Below are 23,785 nucleotides of genomic sequence, written 5' to 3' on the forward strand. Positions count from 1 at the left end.
CATGCCTGTAATCCCAGCTACTCAGGAGGCTGAGGCAGGAGAATCGCTTGAACCCGGGAGGCAGAGGTTGCAGTGAGCCGAGATCGCGCCATTGCACTCCAGCCTGGGCAAAAAGAGCAAAACTCCATCTCAAAATAAATAAATAAATAAATAAATAAATAAATAAATAAATAAATAAAAAATAAAATGAAATGAGAAATTGATTATGATCTCTTGAGTAACTGCCACTCTGCGATGCTATGGGAAGTACACACATTGAACAAGTTGCATATTTATATTAAATGCCATTTGTTTATATTGAACAAATTTGGTATTTATACCCAATGCATTTAATGGCATAAATGTGAATGACAAAGAAACTCAGGAAGGCAAGACATAGAGGAAGGCCACTGGCTTTTCAGAAACCACTCAGCCTGTGAGCTCACTTCCCTTTTATGAAAAAAAGCTTTTGCTTTTAAGGTGTCCAGATAAAGGTCACACTCCCAGAGCGGAGGCTATGTGAGTCTAAGCTGTTACCTCAGTAATGGGAGTGTGGCTGAAACTCAACACCTTCTGATCATTCATGGCCAAAGCCTCTTGGGGTGGGGGAGAGGGGGCACCTTGTATGCATGAGATGAAACAGGATACCAAGATCCCCTTAATTCCACTCCGAGTAGAGGAAAGGAAGTGTTGCCAAAAGGAACATGTTTTTCTAAATTGAAGAGTTGGAAGTTTGAAGGTCAAAGTCAGAATATTAGAACAGAGAGCCATGCAAGTCAGAATATTAGAACAGAGAGCCATGCATGTATTATCTAATACAATTTTCTCATTTTATAAATTATATAAATGAGGAAACTGAGACGCAGCAAGGTTCTAGGATACAACCTAACCTGTGTTAGAAGAAGGATGAGAGTGAGGCTTAGGCTGGGAGTTGCAATGGTCTGTAAATGTGAGGATAAGGAACATGCCATTCACTGTTGTGTTCCACCTCCTAGTCCAGTGCCTGGTGCAAAGTAGGGGCTTCATAAACATTGGTCACAGGCCTGATGAAGGGACTGATGTGAGTGAATGAATCCATGGATGATGCATCTGTACTTTGTGTTCCCTGCTAGTCAGATGGACTCGGACACGCTCCATTTCAGGTCTATCTCATCTGAGATATTATTAGAGGTTTCTCTTTATGTGCCATGACTGAGTAGCGTTTTCTTCCACTGAAGTATTGCTTCCTCTTTGTTGATGTCACAGGACAAACATCAGAACACTTACAGGATGTGTGTAGTGTGGCATGACAGAGAACTTTGGTTTCCTTTAATGTGACTGTAGACCTGGCAGTGTTACTATAAGAATCATTGGCAATCAGACACCCGGGTGTGCTGAGCTAGCACTCAGTGGGGGCGGCCACTGCTCATGTGATTGTGGAGTAGACAGTTGGAAGAAGTACCCAGTCCATTTGGAGAGTTAAAACTGTGCCTAACAGAGGTGTCCTCTGACTTTTCTTCTGCAAGCTCCATGTTTTCACATCTTCCCTTTGACTGTGTCCTGCTGCTGCTGCTGCTGCTACTTACAAGTAAGTCTCGGCATGGATATTTACAATGAGATAATGGTGCTGTACAGAGGACAAGTGAGAGATACAAGGATGGTCATTATAATGTTGTTTGTAATAGCAAAAGCTTGGAAGCAACCTAAATGTCCGTCAGTGAGGGACTGGGTAAATAAATGTGATATAATCATGATACAAACAGTGAGTCTGATGAAACATACTGGTATAGAACGTCTCAAAATTATAATGTTATTAAAGAAAAAAGTTGCAGAATAATGCATATATTAGGCTTCTATTTGTGTGTGTGCATTGTCGGGGAGCAGGAATATGTGGACATTTCTTAATGTATAGGCTCTAGGAAAAGGAACAAGTGAATGGTAAAGAGTTGGGAGAGTATGGCATATTTTTCTTTTCTTTTCTTTTCTTTTTTTTTTTTTTTTAATTGAGATGGAGTCTCACTCTATTGCCCAGGCTGGAGTGCAGTGGTGGTGCCATTTCGGCTTACTGCAATCTCCACCTCCCAGGTTCAAGCAATTCTCCTGCCTCAGGCACCCGAGTAGCTGGGATCACAGGTGTGCACCACCACGCCCAGCTAATGTTTTTAATTTTTAGTAGAGACAGGGTTTTACCATGTTGGCCAGGCTGGTCTCAAACCCATGGCCTCAAGTAATCTGCCCATCTCGGCCTCCCAAAGTGCTGGGATTACAGGCGTGACCCACCACGCGCCCAGCAACTTTTTCATACACCTTTGATAGTGTTTGAATGTTTTTACTGTAGTTGAGTCATATGAAAACAAAGGGAATATAAAAAAATCAAAAGAAAATATATAATGAATGTTTTATCATATATAAAATATATATAGTTTTTTTAATGGAATTAACTTTGTCATTTGAGGAAAATGGTGAGACAAGTCTCAATCATTTTAGATTTATTTGCCAAAGTTAAGGAGGCACCTGGGAGACAGGTCTATGACTTTTTCAGAAGATGATTTTGAGGGCTCCAGATTTAAAGGGGACAAGGTGGGATATTGAGAAGCACTCAGTTTTCACATAAAAAAGGGGAGGCAGAGGAAAAATATGGGGAGCCTGCATTTTACATTAGATAACACAGACAAAATGGGGTAGGGAAACAATCAGATAACGCATTTGTGTCTGGCCAGGGTGACCGCGCCGGTAGAGATGAGCTATCAATCTGCATTGCACAGCTGACCAGGAATTTCCTTGTGGGCAAAATATGGGGGAGGCATGCAGCCTTTCATCCTGTAGCCATCTTATTCAGGAATCAAAAAGAAGAGGCAGGTTTCTGTGACCCAGTTCCCAGCTTGACTTTTCCTTTTGGCTAAATGAGTTTGGGGTCCCAAAATTTAATTTCTTTTCACAACTTTAAATCTTAAAACAACTCCATGAGTAGTTTCAAATACACAAGATTCTTACTTAACCAAGGGTTTTTATTTACTGTGCACTTGCTGCTTAAAAAGAGAAGTATGTTAGGAGAGCCTCCCTTTGTTGATGAACAAGTAGCCCAGAAGGGCGGGCCATTTCCTGGCTGACCATGACCAATTTTCTGATTGTCTGTTTCCATCAGCCCTGTTCTCTCCATCAGCCCTGTTCTCCCGTGTTCACAGAATTGGGCCACAATTCTCTCCTAGGGCAGTGTTTCTGAAAGTGAGATTCTTGGACCAGCCACTTCAGCAACACTTGAGAACTTGTTAGAAATAAAAGTTCTCAGGCTCCACCACAGGCCAACTGAGTCGGGAACTCTAGCAGTTGAGCCCAGCAATCTGTGTTTTCACAAGGCTTCCCAGTGATTCTGATGGCCTTCACATCTGAGAAGCATTGTCACAGCGAATCATCCTCCAAACAGGACTGCAGCTTCCTCTTTATTCTGTAAGACGTGGCTTGCAGTTTTCCTGAAATGGAGTAACCTCACTCACCGCCTGAGTCTTGGCTCTCCTTCTGTCTCTATTCAGGGTCCTCAGAAGTGGAATACATAGTGGAGGTGGGTCAGAATGCCTATCTTCCCTGCTCCTACATCCCAGCCGCCCCAGGGAACCTCGTGCCCATATGCTGGGGCAAAGGAGCCTGTCCTGTGTTTGACTGTGGCAATGTGGTGCTCAGGACTGATGAAAGGGATGTGAATTATCGGACATCCAGCAGATACTGGCTAAATGGGGATTTCCACAAAGGAGATGTGTCCCTGACCATAGAGAATGTGACTCTAGCAGAGGGTGGGATCTACTGCTGCCGGATCCAAATCCCAGGCATAATGAATGATGAAAAATTTAACCTGAAGTTGGTCATCAAACCAGGTGAGTGGACCTTTGCATGCCTTCTTTATGAATAAGATTTATCTGTGGATCATATTAAAGGTACTGATTGTTCTCACCTCTGACTTCCCTAATTATAGCCCTGGAGGAGGGCCCCAAGACCTAAAGTTTAACAGGCCCCATCGGTGATGCTCAGTGATATTTAACACCTTCTCTCTGTTTTAAAACTCATGGGTGTGCCTGGGCGCGGTGGCTCACACCTCTAATCCCAGCACTTTGGGAGGCTGAGGCCGGTGGATCACGAGGTCAGGAATTCGAGACCAGCCTGGCCAACATAGTGAAACCTTGTCTCCACTAAAAATACAAAAAATTAGCCGGGCATGGTGACGAGAGCCTGTAATTCTAGCTACTCGGGCTGAAGCAGGAGAATCACTTGAACCTGGGAGTCAGAGGTTGCAGTAAGCCAAGATCTCGCCATTGCACTCCAGCCTGGCTGACAAGAGTGAAACTCTGTTTCAAAAAAAGAAAAGAAAAGCCAAAACTCATGAGTGACATGAATAGATGGGAAGAAAGGCCTAGATCAGTGGTTAGAGACCCTGACTCTCATTAGAATCACATAGAGAGTTTTTAAACAACTATAGATGCCAGGTACGGTGGCTCATGCCTATAACCCCAATACTTTGAGAGGCTGAAACAGGAGGATCACTTGAGGCCAGGAGTTTGAGACCAGCCTGGCCAATATAGTGTGGCTACCCCTATCTCTTAAAAAGCAGAAGAAAAAACCGCACTACCAAAAAACAGAGAAATCAGCATCTCTGGAGGTAGATGCTAAGCATTAGCTTTTTACAGAGTCTACCTCAGGTGATTTTACCCCAGGTGCAGCCAGCATGGTGAACTGCTGGGTTATGCATGTATGCTGGGAGGTGAACAGACTTAAGATTTCTATAACATGTACTTTGTGCCCAGATAGAGCTCAGTTTAAATCTAACTCTGCCTCTTACTAGTTATATAATCCCAAGCAAGTTATTGAAACGCTGTGACCTCCTCCTCTATAAAATATGACAATAATACCTATCATGTGGGCCATTAGAAGGATTTTATGTGATAGTATTTTATTAAAAGCCTTTATAGGTTGGGCATCCCAAATCTGAAAATCTAAAACCTAAAATGCACCAAAATCTGAAATGCTCTAAAATCCAAAACTTTTTGGACACTGACATGACATTCAAAGGAAATGCTCATTGGAGCATTCCGCTCATTGGAGTATAAGTATAGTGCAGATACTAAAAAATAAAAAAATAAAAAAATGGCTGGGTGTGGTGGTTCATGCCTATAGTCCCAGCACTTTGGGAGGCTGAGGTGGGTGGATCACCTGAGGTTGGGAGTTCGAGACCAGTCTGACCAACATGGAGAAACCCTGTCTCTACTAAAAATACAAAATTAGCCGGGTGTGGTGGCACATGCCTGTAGTCCCAGCTACTCAGGAGGCTGAGGCAGGAGAATTGCTTGAACCTGGGAGGCAGAGGTTGCAGTGAGCCGAGATCATGCCATTACACTCCAGCCTGGACAACAAGAGCAAAACTCCGTTTCAAAAAAAAAAAAAATTCAAAATCTAAAACATTTCTGATCTCAAGCATTTCAGATAAGGAGTCTTCAACCTGTAATTATGGCCATTTGTGTGGCTGTTAGTTCCGCTATTAATAATCAGAATGTAACAATGATGACTGCATCTTACCTTTGTCAAACATTTGAAGTGTGTGATACACTCTCAACGTAGGTATCCAGGCAGGTTTGGAAGCTGAGGGTATATTTCTCTTTCTTAATTGTCTTTCGCATTTTTTTCTTGCTGCCCCTTTGATTCCCTGAAATAAGCTTTCTGCTCTCAGATAATTTTCATCCTTATGTTGTTTCTGACATTAGCCAAGGTCACCCCTGCACCGACTCTGCAGAGAGACTTTACTGCAACCTTTCCAAGGATGCTTACCACCAGGGGACATGGCCCAGGTAACTATGCATGGGGCGGAGGAGGGAATCTTTAGCTGGCTCTGAATTCAGAGGATTTTGAATGTGGGAAAAAAAGATAAGAAAACAGTGTGAGAGTGGAGGCATGGATGTCTCTGTGCAGCTGAAATAGTGTTTGAAAAGAGGGAAGTGGTGGAGACACGCCTGTGCTGGGAAAAAGATGCTCTGGCTTAGGATTGTTTTGCTTAAATTTTAACTTGAAAAAAAAGTTAATAAACTTTATAGTCTTTAATTTTACTTAAATATTAACTAAATTGAATGAAATGCTCATTACTTTGTCCACATTTTCTGATTGACCCTGGACTGGTGATGTTTCGTCATGAACTGGTGCCAGTCTGTGTTTGGGAACTGACACATTGGATTAGGTGATTTCTAGGATGCCTTCTAACTAGAATAAAGCCCATCAGCTTCCCTGGATTTCAGCCACAGAAGGAGTAGTTAAATTCATCATGTAATTCAGCAAGGATGTACTCAGCGTGCTCCAGAAGAGAACATTGGGCATAAAGCAGAAGTCAGGTCACATTGATCATGAAGGTTAATTTTAAGTTATTTCTTGTCAGTGTCCTGGTCTCTTCTAATCTCTCTGGAGCTCCATTTTTTTTTCTTCTGTAAAATGAAGTTAATAGGTGAGTCCCACCTCATAATGTCATAAATCTCATAAATCACACCTTATGGGCTTTAAATAAGAAAATGTCTAAAACGTTTATCCCAATGTCTGACCACTATTTGTACATGTTAGCTGTTGTCGTTAATATTATAAGATCAGGAGGCAGAGTGAGATTGTGGTTAAAGTACTTCAGTGACAGGTGGAATGGGTTCTAATTTCAGCTGTTCTTGCTAGCTCTGTGACCTCAGTCAAGTTGCTCAAATTCTCTGAAGCTCAGTTTGCTCATCTCTACAATGAGGATAATTCCAGTGCCCATGTCATGAGGTCATTGTAATGTATAAACATGATAATGTATGTAAAATGCTCAGCATAGTACCTGGCCCATAAAAAGCACTCAACTGTTTATTATTACTATAGTTACTAGTTTTAGCTCTCCAAAGGTTCAGTCTTTGGTTAGTCTGTAGTGATTGGTAGCCAACATCTTTTATGCAATTAGAGAGGAAACTAAATATGGTGGGGACAGATGATCATCCACATTGTGGGCTAATAAAGTTATACCAGATACTTATTGTATGCCATTGTTATATTTTAAAGAATCTTACAACCATAGTGCTGGAAGGGACTTCAAGGTCATTTAGTCTCACTTTCCCATCCTTTCCTTCAGTACATTTTTTTTTTTTTAATTGAGACGGAGTCTTGCTCAGTCACCCAGACTGGAGTGCAGTGGCACAATCTCGGCTCCCTGCAAGTTCCGCCTCCTGGGTTCACGCCATTCTCCTGCCTCAGCCTCCCGAGTAGCTGGGACTACAGGCACCTGCCACCAAGCCCAGCTAATTTTTTTTTTTTTGTATTTTTAGTAGAGACAGCGTTTCACCGTGTTAGCCAGGATGGTCTCCATCTCCTGACCTCGTGATCCACCCGCCTCGGCCTCCCAAAGTGCTGGGATTACAGGCGTGAGCCACCGCGCCTGGCCAGTACTTTTTACTACATCACCACCGAGTGGGCATTTGCTGTAGACGGAGTTCACTCCCTGTCGAGGTGGTGCATTTCCTTATACTTGTCTCTACCACAGACAGAAGTCTTCTTTCCTTTAGTTTTTCTTTCCTTTTTTTTTCTGAGACGGAGTCTCACTCTCTCACCCAGGCTGGAGTGCAGTGACACGATCTTGGCTCACTGCAAGCTCTGCCTCCCAGGTTCATGCCATTCTCCTGCCTCAGCCTCCCAAGTAGCTGAGATTACAGACGCACGCCACCACGCCCTGATAATTTTTGTATTTTTATTACAGACGGGGTTTCACCAAGGTGGCCATGCTGGTCTCGAACTCCTAACCTCAGGTGATCCCTCTGCCTCGGCCTCCCAAAGTGCTGGGATTACAGGTGTGAGCCACCACGCCCAGCCTTCCCTTTAGTTTTTGCTTGTTAGTTCCTTCCCTCTAGGGCAACAAAAATGGGAATATAGGAATAATACCTCGAATCTCTGAGCTTCTCAAGGGCCTGACTGAGAAAAAATATTGAAACAACCAAAAATAGGTCAGTAGCTCCTAAATAGGAAAATAAAAAATTGAATGAATATTTAATGGTTTGTCTATAATATGTAACATTATGTAAATTGTCTGCTGGCAAACCAACTCTAAAATGTGGGATGTGGGAGCATTTAATATAAAAATGGGGCTGGGCACAGTGGCTTACACCTGTAACCCCAGCACTATGGGAGGCCAAGGCAGGCAGATCACTGGAGCTCAGGAGTTCAAGACCAGCCTGGGCAACATGGCAAAACCCCATCTCTACTAAGAACACAAAAAATTAGGCTGAGTGCAGTGGCTCACACCTGTAATCCCAGCACTTTGGGAGGCCAAGGCAGGTGGATCACCTGAGGTCAGGAGTTTAAGCCAGCCTGGCCAACATGGTGAAACCCCTGTCTCTACTAAAAATAAAAAAATTGGCTGGGCATGGTGGTGCATGCCTATAATTCCAGCTACTCAGGAGGCTGAGGCAGGGGAATTGTCTGAGCCCGGGAGCAGTGAGCCGAGATCTCACTACTGTCCTGAAGCCTGGAAAACAGAGCGAGATTCCATCTCAAAAAAAAAAAAAAAAAAATAGCCGGGCATGGTGGCATGTGCCTGTAGTCCCAGCTACTTGGTGGGGCTGAGGCAGGAAGATTGCTTGAACTCAGGAGGCTGAGGATTCACTGAGCCGAGTTGGTGCCACTATACTCCAAACCTGGGCAACAAAGCCAGACTCTTTTTCAGAAAAAAAAAAAAATGGAGTAGAGCCTTTAAAAGTAAGAGATCCAAGGGCCTGGAATTTGAACACAGAACAAATGCAACTTGTCTTCTACCTGAAGGAGTAAGGACTGGGTCACAGGTGAGTCCTCAGCTCTAGAGTAGATCTGCTTTAAATCCTAGCTTTCCCAATTAATAGCTGTGTGATCTTGGGCAAAGTGGCTCTCTCAGACTCAGTATCTTCATCTGAAAAATGGGGAAAATAGTAGTACCTACTTATTGTGGTTGAGGATTAAATGAGATTGTATGTATATGGTGCTAAGCACCATGTCTGGCACCTAATAAGTGCCAAATAGATGGTAACTACTAAATTTATACACTGTTAAGGCCATCACATCTCACCTCCACTGCCACCTGCCCCACCAGGCAAATCTTGGTTTCTCCAGAAAGAACACTGCCACTCCCTTCAACTGTCCCATCCATCTTGGTTGGTGGCCAAATCTGTGTGAAAAAAAGCTGTAATGACACAACGGTGCTTGATTTTACTGATTATTTTCATAGCAAAATGAAGTTTTTAAAAAGTTAGTTTTACCATTTTTATCAAGAAAAATAATTATAAGGACGCTGAAACTGGATTTACATTTCAAAATCTTATGTGCACTTAAGATTCATGTTTACTTAGCAGTTGTACTGATGAGGGTTTTTTTTGTTTTTTTTTGTTTTTTTTTTGATACAGAGTCTTGCTCTGTCACCAGGCTGGAATGCAATGGTGTGATCTTGGCTCACTGCAACCTCCACCTCCTGGGTTCAAGCGATTCCACTGCCTCAGCCACCTGAGTAGCTGAGACTACAGGCGTACACCACCACGCTTGGCCAATTTTTTGTATTTTAGTAGAGACGGGGTTTCACCATATTGGCCAGGATGGTCTCGATCTCCTGACCTCGTGATCTGCCTGCCCTTGGCCTCCCAAAGTGCTGGGATTACAGGCATGAGCCACCTCGCCAAGCCTGCGGTTTTTATACTTTAAAGTTTTTTCTGGTAATTAGGGCAAAAGTAAGTGGAACATAATCTTTTTTTCTTCAATAATTTTAGGCTGAGGCTATGCCTTTACAATATTTAAACTATAGTTTGTTAAACCAGCATTTAGTCAAACCCTTTATACACATTAAGGCTTCCAGAAGGTGACAGTGACATTTAAGAAGTTTCAACATCTCTGACTTAGCCATAAAAATGAGCAAGCATGCTTAGTTTCCCAAAAGCTGGCAATGTACTTATTTTTAGAATTCAGTGTTCGTGAGGTCAGGGCCTGTGCCCCTCTTGTTCCCTGCTCTGTCCCCTGTGCCTAGAGTAAGGGCATAGTGCATATTCATGGAATGGATCAGCAGATGAAGAAATAAACAAATGAACAGGAATGAAAGATGGTGAGCGGGTGGCTGGGCAACGTGACCCTCTTCATAATGACAGCACTGAGGTAAAGGCTGGTGAAGGCAGTATAATTAAGAATGTGCATTTAGGGCTATGCAGACCTAAATTGGAAGGCCATTTTGTCATTTGCTAAGTCGTGTGACCTTGCGTTAGTCACTTCACTTCCCTAATTTTCAGTTTCTTTATCTGTGCAATGGGACTAACAGTCTCTACTTTAGAAGAGTAGTTCTAAAGTAAGTGCTTCTAAGTATCTCTAAAATGAGCTTCTTCACTGAAAGAGTTTATTTAGCGCAAGGCCTGGCTCCTATTATATCGTGGCCACAGTGATTATTTTCATTTGTAGGCAACCCTGTCTCCCTTCTCATAAGTAAATGCAAAACTTATGTAAGAAAATGGAGGCTGGGCACGGCACGGTGGCTCACGCCTGTAATCCCAGCACTTTGTGAGGCCGAGGCGGGTGGATCACTTGAGGTCAGGAGTTTTGAGACCAGCCTGGCCAACATGGCGAAACCCCGTCTCTACTAAAAATACAAAAATTAGCTGTGTGTGGTGGTGCGCCCCTGTAGTCCCAGCTACCAGGGAGGCTGAGGCAGGAGAATTGCTTGAACTCAGGAGGCGGAGGTTGCAGTGAGCCGAGATCATGCCACTGCACTCCAGCCTGGGTGATTGAGTGAGATTCTGTCTTGCAAAAAGAAAAAAAAGAAAAAGAAAATGGAGGTTGCAGTGAGTTGAGATTGTGCCACTGCACTCCAGCCTGGGCAACAGAGTGAGACTCTGTCTCAAAAAAAAGAGAAGGAAATGAATTTTTGTTGTCTTTTAAAATCTAATTAGAATATAATGCCTGAGGCCAAGCCTGGTCGTTCACACCTGTAATCCCAGCACTTTGGGAGGCTGAGGTGGACAGATCACCTGAGGTCAGGAGTTCGTAACCAGCCTGGCCAACATGGCCTCATCTCTACTAAAAATACAAAAATTAGCTGGGCATGGTGGTGCATGCATGTAGTCCCAGCTACTTGGGATGATGAGGGATGAGAATTGTTTGAACCAGGGAGGCAGAGGTTGCAGTGAGCTGAGATCATGCCACTGCACTCCAGCATGGTTGACAGAGTGAAATTCTGTCTCTAAATAAATAAATAAATAAATAATACCTGAGTCTTATCAATATTGCTAGATTTTTGTAGAACTCATTAGGGTCCTGTGAAAAAAACAAAGCACATATTTAATGTAGGACTGCCTGGCAGAAGTCTCTATTTCATAAAACAGTACGGTTCATTATCTAGATGAAAAAATGTGGCCATCCTAAAGTTGATTCCTGGGTGTTCAGTAAATTTTGTCTGTCTCTCCATTAATTATTGTGACAAGTATGGAGCTGAATTCATTTCAAACAGGATTATAGGCGTCATTAAGATTTTTTAAAAACTTAGATAAAAGAAAACGTTCTTAACTATACTATTGGCTATTTTTCCTCTCTCTCTTTTTCTCTCTCTTTTTATAGCAGAGACACAGACACTGGGGAGCCTCCCTGATATAAATCTAACAGTAAGTAACTTTTTTTGTGAGCTATGTTGTGCTGAACTTGGAGGGGAGAAGTATGGCTTTAGACTTCCTTCATGCTCACCTTGTCCTTGGGGTAAAAAGCCTTAAGTTCCCTTAGCTTCAGATTCCTGGGCTGTAACACGTTGATGATGACAGTTCTAACCTCATAGGCCTGTTGTAATAAAGGACTGAGGTGATGCGTGTAAAGTGCCTGGCATATAGTAAGAGCTTGAAAACCACAAAGAAGAAACATTAGCATTTTGTCCCTCTTATTCTTCAATTTCACAACTGTCTACCCTGTGGAAGGTTCAAAGATTCTTCATCTCCCTAGAATACCATTCTTCTTGCTTCCGTTGCAACCCTAATTGGAAAGAGTATTTAAATTTATCTCTTTAAATATGACAAGACACCAGTCAGGAATATTCAAAGCGAAGAGGTTTTTTTTTTTAGACAGAATTTCGCTCTTGTTGCCCAGGCTGGAGTGCAATGGTGTGATCTTGGCTCACCTCAACCTCTGCCTCCCGGATTCAAGCGATTCTCCTGCCTCAGCCTTCCGAGTAGCTGGGATTACAGGCATGAGCCACCACACCCGGCTAATTTTTTTATTTTTAGTAGAGACGGAGTTTCACCACATTGGCCAGGCTGATCTTGAACTCCTGACCTCAGGTGATCTACCCGCCTTGGCCTCCCAAAGTGCTAGGATTGCAGGCGTGAGCCATGGCGCCCGGCCTAATTTTGTATTTTTAGTAAAGACAGGGTTTCTCCATGTTGGTCAGGCTGGTCTTGAACTCCCGACCTCAGATGATCCTCCTGACTTGGCCTCCTAAAGTGCTGGGATTACAGGCATGAGCCATGGCGCCCAGCCGATTTTATGTATTTAACTATAAATAAAGCCATACCTTAACTAACCTCAATTTTACTGTCCCTGCTACCTTCTTAGAATAAAAGAAAAACTGGCTGGGCGCAGTGGCTCACGTCTGTAATCCCAGCACTTTGGGAGGCTGAATAGGGTGGATCACCTGTCAGGAGTTTGAGACCAGCTTGGCCAACATGGTGAAACCCCATCTCTACTAAAAATACAAAAATTTAGCCAGGCGTGGTGGTGTGTGCCTGTGTAGTCTCAGCTACTCGGGAGGCTGAGACAGAAGAATTGCTTGAATCCAGGATGTGGAGGTTGCAGTGAGCTGAGGTCGCACCACTGCACACCAGCCTGGGCAACAAGAGCGAGACTCCCTCAGAAAAACCACTAGAAGGCAAGCTTGCAGCAATGACTTAAAAATTCTTTGAGGAGGCCGGGCACAGTGTCTCGTGCCTGTAATCCCAGCACTTTAGGAGGCTAAGGTGGAAGGATTGCTTGAGACCAGGAGTTTTTGACTAGCCTGGGCCACATAGTGACACCCTGTCTCTACAAAAAATATTTTTTAAAATTTGGCCAGGCATGGTGCTGCAAACCTGTAGTTCCAGCTACTTGGGAAGCTGAGGCAGGGGGATCACTCGAGCCCAGGAGGTTGAGGCTACAATGAGCTGTGATCATGCCCCTGCACTCCATCCTAGGTGACAGGACAAGGCCTTGCCTCAAAAAAAAAAAAAAAAAAATTACTTGAGGACATATCCAGGAGCCCACATTTATTTGACTCAGTTTCTTGCTTGTGTATTCACAACTGATGCTCAACATCTTGTATGTGCTCCTTCTCTCTTTGCAATCGAACAGTGCTTTTTAAGGACTTGTATGTGCCCACAATGCTTAATGCACAATATCTTGCATATAGGACTCCTGTTATTGCAGGAGTAATGTGTATTGAATCAATTTGTAAATGTATATTGAATAAATGGAAGATTTAACTTCCTTAAATTCATTGTTTTAAAAATGCTTATAATTATGTGTGTGTGTGTGTGTGTGTGTGTGTTTTGCATAAATGGGGTCTCAATATGTTGTCCAGGCTGGTCCCTAACTCCTGGTCTCATGTGATCCTCCCATCTCAGCTTCCCAAAGTGCTGGGATTATAGGTGTGAGCCTGGCCTATAATTATTATTTATTTATTAATTTATTTTTTATTTTGAGATGGAGTTTTGCTCTTGTCGCCCAGGCTGGAGTGCAGTGGCGTGATCTTGGCTCACTGCAACCTCCGCCTCCCGGGTTCAAGCGATTGTCCTGCCTCAGCCTCCCAAGTAGCTGGGATTATAGGTGCCCGCCACCACACCCGGCTAATTTTTGTATTTTTAGTAGAGATGGGGTTTCACCATGTTGGCCAGGCTGGTCTTGAACTCCTGACCTCGTGATCTGCCCGCCTTGGCCTTCCAAAGTGCTGGGATTACAGGCATTAGCCACCGCGCCCGGCCTCAGAGCTGGGATTTGAATCCATGACCGTCTGGCTGTAAAGTCTTGGCTATTGAATCACTGTCTTTTTGTGAAAAATAGAGCTTTCATAGCAAGACACTAAATGTAAACTACTCTAAAACTCTCTGGGGAATCTTAGGGGATCTTGAACTAACAAGACTCCACTCTAAAGCCAATTTTTGCAGGGGCAGGGAAAGGGTCTTAAGAGCTCCTTCTCTACTCACAACACAGAAGGGCACATTTTGTTTCCTTGCTGACTCCAAAGGTTAAGGGAGTCCCTTTCTTGGATTGGCTTGAGTGTTGGCTACAAGGTGACAGATCAAAAGTGATTGCAAGGACTCTGCCATCCTGTGATGTTGTAAAAGGGATGGTCCAATTCACAAATCTTGAAACTGATTACACAAGTGAGTTCTAGCTGTTTTCTGCTTAAATCCTGTTTGTGTTTCCATAGCAAATATCCACATTGGCCAATGAGTTATGGGACTCTGGATTGGCCAATGAGTTACGGGACCCTGGAGCAACCATCAGAATAGGCATCTACATCGGAGCAGGGATCTCTGCTGGCCTGGCTCTGGCTCTTATCTTCAGCGCTTTAATTTTCAAATGTAAGTGTTTTTGTTTCTCTCTCCCTCTGATAACAAATTATTAAATGAGAACCAACAAAAACCTAGATAGAAATGCGAATTCATGTTTATACCCAAAGATGATTAGACTAAATACCCTTTTGTCCATTTAACAATAATGGCTAGTTTTTATTTAATATTTATTGTGTGTCAGGCAGGCACTGCGTTAAATGTTTTACATACATTTTATCATCATTGCTGTCTTATGAGATAAGGAATAGTACCATCCCCATTTTACAGTGAAAGGAAGTCGAGCTTAGAGTCAGCTGCCTTCCCAAGGTTTCAACATCAGTATCTGGCAGAACCGGAATTCAAATCCAGGCAGGCTGATTCCAGTAAACTCATTTCTTTAATTCATGAATATGTCTAGGTTTGCTAGGAAACACAACAACAAAAAACACTTCCTTCTGTGCACTTTTCTGTTATTGGTTTCTCAGGCATACCTCTTTGGGAGTACACTGCAAGTCCTTTTAACGCTGGGTCATGATTGGTGTTACAGAATGTTTTCCTCCATCATGTTACTTAGCACATAGCTTTTTCTAAGTTACTTATCCTTTTTTTTTTTTTTTAAACAAACAAACAAAAAAAACAAACAAAAAAAACAGGCCTGGCACGGTGGCTCATGCCTGTAATCCCAGCACTTTGGGAAGCTGAGGGGGGTGGATCATTTGAGGTCAGGAGTTCGAGACCAGCTTGGCCAACATGGTGAGACCCCATCTCTACTAAAAATACAAAATTAGCCGGGTGTGGTGGCCCCTGCCTGTAATCCCAGCTACTCAGGAAGCTGAGGCAGGGGAATCACTTGAATCTGGTAGGTGGAGGTTGCAGTGGGCTCAGATCATGCCACTGCACTCCAGCCTGGGTGACAGAGTGAGACTGTCTTAAAAAAAAAAAGTAATAAAATATAAATAAGTAAGCAAATAAATAAATAAATAAGTACAATGGCCAGGCTCAGTGGCTCATGCCTATAATTTCAACACTCTCGGAAGCTGAGGTGAGAGGATCAGTTGAGCCCAGAGTTTGAGACCAAGACCGGCCTGGGCAGGAAAGCAGGATCCTGCCTCTACAAAGTAATAATAATAATAATGAGCTGAGCATGATGGCACACACTTGTAGTCCCATCTACTCAGGAGTCTGAGGTGGGAGGATCACTTGAGCCCAGGAGGCTGCAGTGAGCTGTGATTGCATCACTGCACTCCAGCCTGGGCAACAGAGTAAGACAGTCTCCAAAAAAAAAAAAAAAAAAAAATGTATGTTCAAGTTGATAATTTTGATGGAGAATTACAGTAGGAAGCCATCATCACAATCAAGATCTAAATACTTCCATTACCCTAAAAACCTTGCACACTGTTTTTTTTTTTTTTTTTGGAGACGGAGTCTGGAGTGCAGTGGCAAGATCTCAGCTCACTGCAACCTCTGCCTCCCAGGTTCAAGTGTTTCTCCTGACTCAGCTTCCAGAGTAGCTGGGACTACAGGCATGTACCACCACACCCGGCTAATTTTTATATTTTTAGTAGAGACGCGGTTTCACCATGTTGGCCAAGATGTTCTCGATCTCCTGACCTTGTGATCCGTCCACCTCGAGCTCCCAAAGTGTTGGGATTACAGGCATGAGCCACTGCGCCCAGCCACTCACACACTTTTATAATTGTGTCTATTTTATTTTCTTTTAGGGCAGAAACCAAGTCCTTATGCCCTAGAGTGTAATACGACATAGCAGCCTTTCTTACTAATACACAAACAGGGACTGTGTGTGTAGAGTGAGCAATCACCTCAGATTGGCTCAAGACTAAAGGGTGTTCCTAAGATATATGGGACTTCTAGGGCTAAAAGTGGAACAGTCCAAGAAAAACAGGGATGAGTTGGTCACCCCACTAACTGTGGACTGAAGCTGCCAAGTGCTTTACGTGCATTAAATTCTTGTAACTACTCTATGAGGTAGGTACTAATATGTTTCTAATGGAGAATCAGCATGCTAAAAGGTTAGGTCACTTGCCTGCATTTACACAGTTAATTGATAGATATAGGATTTGAAACCAGTACTGTCCTGCTCCTCATCATTATGGCTTCTGCCATTATTGTTAAATGGATTATTCAGAAAAAGACACTACCGCACCGACACTTACCTGGGTTTATTCAGAGATAGCCAGAAAAAGAAACTATCCCACCCACACTTACCTGGGTTTATTCAGAGATAGCCATGGAATTTTTGAATTGATCACATGAATATACATATATATATATATTACAGGCCCATGCCTGTAATCCCAGCTACTCAGGAGAATGAAGCAGGAGGATCACTTGAGCCCAGTAGTTTGAGGCTGTGAACTATGTTCTTGCTGCTGCATTCTAGCCTGGGTGACACAGGGAGACTCTGTCTCAGAGAAAAACAACAACAAGGCCGGGCGCGGTGGCTCACGCTTGTAATCCTAGCACTTTGGGAGGCCGAGGCGGGCGGATCACCAGGTCAGGAGATCGAGACCACGGTGAAACCCCGTCTCTACTAAAAATATAAAAAATTAGCCGGGCGTGGTGGCGGGCGCCTGTAGTCCCAGCTACTTGGAGAGGCTGAGGCAGGAGAATGGCGTGAACCCGGGAGGCGGAGCTTGCAGTAAGCCGAGATTGCGCCACTGCACTCCAGCCTGGGCGACAGAGCAAGACTCCGTCTAAAAAAAAAAAAAGAAAAACAACAACAAAAGATTCCTGCAGTCTTCCTCCAACATATATCTAAAGTCTTTTCATTATTCTGCATCTCTTTTGGCCATTCCTTACTCCAAGGCACCATTATCTCTACTTAATTTATCTTCTCATTTCTTTATTCCTCCTTCGAATCCAATATTAAAACTCAAATCAATGTCTGAGCACAATGGCTCACGCCTATAATCCTAACACTTTGGGAGGCCAAGACAGGAGAGTCACTTGAGGCCAGGAGTTTGAGACTAGCCTGGGCAACATATTGAGATTCACCCAGGCTGGAGTACAGTGGTGTGATCACGGCTCACTGCAACCTCTACCTCCCGAGTTCAAGCAACTCTCCTGCCTCAGCCTCCAAGTAGCTAGGACCACGGGCATGTGCCAGCATACCTGGCTAGTTTTTGTATTTTTAGTAGAGATGAGGTTTCGCCATGTTGCCCAGGCTGGTCTCGAACTCCCAAGCTCAAGAAATCCGCCTGCCTTGCCTCCCAAAGTGCTAGGATTACAGGCGTGAGCCACTGCATCCAGCCCAAAAACATTTAAAAAAAATTATCCAGCTGTGGTAGTGTGCACCTATAGTTCTAGCTACTCGGAAGCTGAGACGGGTAGATGCCTTGAGCCCAGGAGTTCAAAGTTGCCACTGCATTTCAGCCTGGCCAACAGAGCAAGACCCTGTCTCCAAAAAAAAAAAAAAAAAAAGAAAAATTTTAAGTTTCAAATTTTTGAAACTGCATCCCCAGAAGACACCTTGAAAGACCTTGGTCCAGAGGTACCCAGTAAGCCCACACCTGGATTCCTGACCCACAACACAGAAATGATGAGATAACAGATAACGAAGTTGTTTTCAGCGGCTAAAAGAAACCCAAAACAAATAAGGATCACATCTCTGCCCTTCAAGGAAATCTAAGGTTTCCTACAGGTCTTAGAATAAAATCCAGACTCCTGATTATGGCTGGAAAAGTCTTATTGGACCCAGCCCCAGCCTACCTTTCAGACCTTATCTTGGGCCGCTCCCTTAATCCAGCCATGTGTTCAGTTTCAGGCACTCAGCAAGATCTTTACAAGGGGCTCCCTCGTCCTGGAATGCTCCTTCTGGCTCTTTACTTGGCTGACTCATTTCAGAAACCAGCTTAAAGGTCATCTCTGAGGGTCCTTCCCTGACCACTCTCTCTATTATCTGTTTCAATATGATGTTGGTTTCCTTTATAATACATCATAATTTGAAATTATTTTGTTTTCCTATTTACTATTTCCTTTTTGTTGTTGTTTTTTTTGAGACGGAGTTTTGCTCTAGTTGCCCAGGCTGGAGTGCGATGGCACAATCTTGGCTCACTGCAACCTCTGTCTCCCGGGTTCACGCGATTCTCCTGCCTCAGCCTCCCGAGTAGCTGGGATTACAGGCATGGGCCACCATATCCAGCTAATTTTGTACTTTTAGTAGAGATGGGGTTTCTCCGTGTTGGTCAGGCTGGTCTTGGGTCTGGGGTACTGTTTTCTTTTATTTCTTTGGTCTCCCACAGGAGAGCGCAAGCTTCATGAAATTAGGGCTCACAATTCACTTTTATGTTCCTGTGTTCCTTGTGCCAAGCAAACTGCCAGACACATAGTAGAGGCCTCATAATATTTGTTAAATAAGAAAAATGCATCTTTATTATTATTTTCTAGCACAGTCCATATAATTATCTAAAGCACACGTTGAGAGTTTCATTTAACTCAATCTAAGGTGAGACCAGATTTCCCTAAACAATGCGTGCTTCCGGTGAGCCTATTTGATTTCTTGTCTCATTTATTTTATGAAGGCATCTTTATTGGCTTTTCTTTCCCCCTTTACCTAGGGTATTCTCATAGCAAAGAGAAGATACAGAATTTAAGGTAAGAATAATGGAATGGGGTTGGGAAAAGGTGAGAATCTTGGAAGTCCCTACTCTAACATGTCGATCTTTACTCTGAGAAGTCCTGTCCTGGGGCTTTGAGATCTGAGTTTATACTTCCTTCTTTCTCTAGGTCTAGTTATAAAGTGAAAATGTAACATATGCTGCTGTGTGTACTTCCTGACACCTCTAGCTTCTTTAGTTCTAAAGTTAAGGTATAGAATTTATCACCCTAATAATACAACATGCTTATTCATCTCGATATTAATGGTTTTTCCAGTGAACTGAAACGTCAACGGATTGAGCTCCTATTATATCCAGGGTCTGGGCTGAACTTAGGCGTTACAGCAGTGAGCAAGAAACCCAGTATCTGTTCTCAGCATTTCTGTAAATCAGCCCAGGCATTTTCAACTTTGGTTTCCTATTAGAATCACCTGGGCACTGAAGTGTACTAATGCAGGGCCAACCCCAGAGCAACTGAATCAGAATCTCTGGGGATGAAGTCTAAGCATAGAAATTGTTCTAAAAGCTCTCCAGGTGATTCTAGTGAACAGTCAGGGCTAAGAACTGCTAGTCTATTATAGACTCCTGTCTTGACCTTCGTTCCTGATTATGCACACACACACATCCATTTCAAATAGGTATGGCTTACATAACTTACTAGATTTTAAACTTTTAGTGATGTTTGGCACATGAATGGAATGCAATATATTTGGATTACAAAAATGACTCTGGGCTAGGTGCTGTGGCTTACGCCTATAAGCCCAGCACTTTGGGAGGCTGAGGTGGGAGGAACACATGAGCCCAGGAGTTGGAGACCAGCCTGGGCAACATAATGAAACCTCTTCTCTACAAAAAATAGGTGGAAGGATTGCTTGAGCACAGGAGATGAAGGCTGCAATGAGCCGTGATTGTGCCACTGCACTCCCACGTGGGTGACAGAGAAAGACCCAGCATCAAACAAAACAAAAACCTCTGTCCATTGAATGCTATCTAAAGCATTAATATATATATATTTTTTTGAGATGGAGTCTGACTCTGTCACCCAGGCTGGAGTGCAGTGGCACAATCTCAGCTCACTGTAACCTCTGCCTCCCGGGTTCAAGCGATTCTCTGCATCAGCCTCCCAAGTAGCTAGGATTACAGGTGCATGCCACCACGCTGGCTAATTTTTTGTATCTTTAGTAGAGACGGGGTTTCACTATGTTGGCCAGGCTGGTCTCGAACTCCTGACCTCGTGATCTGCCAGCCTCAGCCTCCCAAAGTGCTGGGATTACAGGCGTGAGCCACGGCGCCCAGCCCATTTTTAAAAAATCTAAATGTGTACATAATTGCAGACATCTTGACACTTCACCTAAACTTCAGCCTGCACCTCCTAGAAATAAAGATATTCTCTTAGCTATCACAATGCTGTTATACCTAAGAAAATTAAAATTAATGGACATTTTCTCAATTGTTTCCCCATAGTATTTTATTGCTATTTCTTAGCTTTTCCCCTTGTTCAGCATCTGATCAAAGATCATGCACTATATTTAGTTGCTGTCTCTTTGGGAAAGGCTATTCTCTTAACTCTATTCCATGTTACCTGGGAAATGCTTAACTCAACCGCAACCCTTTATTTCCACAGCCTCATCTCTTTGGCCAACCTCCCTCCCTCAGGTTTGGCAAATGCAGTAGCAGAGGGAATTCGCTCAGAAGAAAACATCTATACCATTGAGGAGAACGTATATGAAGTGGAGGCGCCCAATGAGTATTATTGCTATGTCAGCAATGGGCAGCAACCCTCACAACCTTTGGGTTGTCGCTTTGCAATGCCATAGATCCAACCACCTTATTTTTGAGCTTGGTGTTGTCTTTTTCAGAAACTATGAGCTGTGTCAGCTGACTGTTTTTGGAGGTTCTGTCCACTGCTATGGAACAGAGTTTTCTCATTTTCAGAAGATAATGACTCACATGGGAATTGAACTGGGACCTGCACCGAACTTAAACAGGCATGTCATTGCCTCTGTATTTAAGCCAACAGAGTTACCCAACCCAGAGACTGTTAATCATGGATGTTAGAGCTCAAACGGGCTTTTATATACACTAGGAATTCTTGACGTGGGGGTCTCTGGAGCTCCAGGAAATTCAGGCACATCATATGTCCATGAAACTTCAGATAAACTAGGGAAAACTAGGTGCTGAGGTGAAAGCATAACTTTTTTGGCACAGAAAGTCTAAAGGGGCCACTGATTTTCAAGGAGATCTGTGATTCCTTTTTCGTTTTTTGTTTTTGAGACGGAGTCTTGCTCTGTTGCCCAGGCTGGAGTGCAATGGCACAATCTTGGCTCACTGCAACCTCTGCCTCCTGGGTTCAAGCGATTCTCCTGCCTCAGCCTCCCGAGTGGCTGGGATTACAAGCATGCACCACCATGCGCAACTGATTTTTTGTACTTTTAGTAGAGACAGGGTTTCACCATGTTGTCCAGGGTGGTCTCGAACTCCTGACCTCATGATTCGCCCGCCTCGCCTCCCAAAGCACCGGGATTACAGGCCTGAGCCACTGCATCCAGCCAGTGATCATTAAAAGATTAAGAGATGACTGGACCAGGTCTACCTTGATCTTGAAGATTTCCTTGGAATGTTGAGGTTTAGGCTTATTTGAGCACTACCTGTCCAACTGTCAGTGCCAGTGCACAGACCTTCTTTTGCCTCCCTTATGAAGACTGCCCTGCAGGGCTGAGATGTGGCAGGAGCTACCGGGGAAAAAGGAAGTGCATTCAATTGGTGCGTATTGGCCAAGTTTTGCTTGTTGTGTGCTTGAAAGAAAATATCTCTGACCAACTTCTGTATTCGTGGACCAAACTGAAGCTATATTTTTCACAGAAGAAGAAGCAGTGATGGGAACACAAATTCTGTTGCCTGGTGGAAAGAAGTCAAAGGACTTCAGCAATCTATATTGCCAGCGCCGGATCTTTTGACACAGAGTGGTCCCTAAACTTAAACTTCAAGATGGTATAGACTTGGTCTTCTTGCTTATTATTGCCCCCAGTGCCTAGCACAATTCTGACACACAATTGGAACTTACTAAAAATTTTTTTTACTGTTTTTTGTTTGTTTGTTTGTTTTTTTGAGATAGAATCTCACTCTGTCACCCAGGCTGGAGTGCAGTGGCATGATCTTCACTCGCTGCAGCCTTGACCTCCTGGGCACAATTCACCCTTCTGCCTCAGCCTCCCCAGTAGCTGGGACTATAGCCATGCACTACCACGCCAGGCTAATTTGCATAGTTTTAGTAGAGACAAAGTTTCACCATGTTGGCTAGGCTGGTCTCAAACTCCTGGGCTCAAGCAATCCCCCCTGCCTCGACTTCCCAAAGTGCTGGGATTTTAGGCGTAAGCCATTGTGCCCGGCTTAAATATTTTCGGAGTGAAAAAATTAAATAATCATAAAGGTAGCTTTCTGGAAGACTTCCATTAGACAGCTCAGAGAGAGTGTGACTCTGCAAGTTCACTTCTTAGAGAACTCACAAATACCCAGAAGCTCCCATATTCACTCTTTTGTTTGTTTTGAGACAGAGTCTCACTCTGTCGCCCAGGCTGGAGTACAGTGGCACAATCTCGGCTCATCACAACCTGTGCCTCCTGGGTTCAAGCGATTCTCCTGCCTCAGCCTCCCGAGTAGCTGGGACTACAGGCATGCACCACCACACCCAGCTAATTTTTGTATTTTTAGTAGAGACAGGGTTTCACTATGTTGGCCAGGCTAGTCTCAAACTCCTGACTGCATGATCCACCCTCCTCAACCTCCCAAAATGCTGGGATTACAGGTGTGACCCACTGTGCCCAGCCCCATATTAACTCTTATCTAGGACAAAGTGGCCTTTGTTTCTCAACACTGTTCAGCTCAGGACTTTGTTGGGGTCTTACTCTTTTGTCTATTTCCCTCTTTCTGCTGAGCCATCCTCAGCACATAGGAATGAATTAACAATATGGGCCTATCACCACCTAAAAACTGCTCCTCCCCAGGTGATGACTAAGCTGTGATTGTGTTGCATGCAAAAGATGTTGGCCAGCAAGGCTGTAGCCAGCCTGCTTGTTTCTAGAAGTCTTTCTGACAGTCTTGTGTGAATTAGAGTATTGGGCTGCATCTAGATAGTTTCGGGAGGGACCGGCATTCTGTAGGGAGATACGTAAGGGAGATCATTTTGCAAACTTAATTGTAGGGAGCAGTTCTCATACAGGCTAAAAAATTAATCTTAAATGTCTTTTTTAATTTTTTGACATAGAGTCTTGCTCTGTCGCCCAGGCTGTAGTGCAATGGTACAATCTCGGCTCACTGCAACCTCCACCTCCTGAGTTCAAGTGATTCTCTTACCAAAGCCTCCCAAATAGCTGGGATTACAGGTCACATCACTACACTTGGCTAATTTTTTGTATTTTTAGTAGAGATGAGGTTTTGCCCTATTGACCAGGCTGGTCTCGAACTCCTGACCTCAGGTGATCCACTCACCTCGGCCTCCCAAAGTGCTGGGATTACAGGCGTTGAGTTATCGTGCCCAGCCCATAAGTGTCTTAATGCCATGAAATCCTAGTGAGAAGAAACTTCAGGACACATTTGAAGCAGATCAATGGTCCCCCTCAAAAGACATTCTTATCCTACCAAAATCTTTAAATAAGGGTA

The 23,785-nt window shown here is 43.7% G+C and overlaps 1 protein-coding gene across 2 annotated transcripts; it reads left to right on the forward strand.

Annotated features, from left to right (window-relative positions):
• Window positions 1–254: 254 nt before the first annotated feature.
• Window positions 255–22,210, forward strand: HAVCR2 (hepatitis A virus cellular receptor 2). 2 transcript variants are annotated; one of them, XM_055285490.2, is made up of 7 exons: window positions 260–1,546; window positions 3,489–3,827; window positions 5,706–5,789; window positions 11,557–11,600; window positions 14,387–14,540; window positions 19,088–19,124; window positions 20,751–22,210. In XM_055285490.2, the coding sequence occupies exons 1-7, from the start codon at window positions 1,489–1,491 to the stop codon at window positions 20,941–20,943; spliced, it is 909 nt and encodes a 302-aa protein (XP_055141465.1). In that variant the 5' UTR covers window positions 260–1,488; the 3' UTR covers window positions 20,944–22,210. The 2 variants fall into 2 exon arrangements, with proteins under 2 accessions (XP_055141466.1, XP_055141465.1); XM_055285491.2 differs by lacking the exon at window positions 5,706–5,789 and having other exon boundaries at window positions 255–1,546.
• The last annotated feature ends 1,575 nt before the right edge of the window (window positions 22,211–23,785 follow it).

This window comes from Symphalangus syndactylus, chromosome 7 (genome assembly GCF_028878055.3).
Source record: "Symphalangus syndactylus isolate Jambi chromosome 7, NHGRI_mSymSyn1-v2.1_pri, whole genome shotgun sequence".
In the NCBI taxonomy this organism is placed as follows: domain Eukaryota; kingdom Metazoa; phylum Chordata; class Mammalia; order Primates; family Hylobatidae; genus Symphalangus; species Symphalangus syndactylus.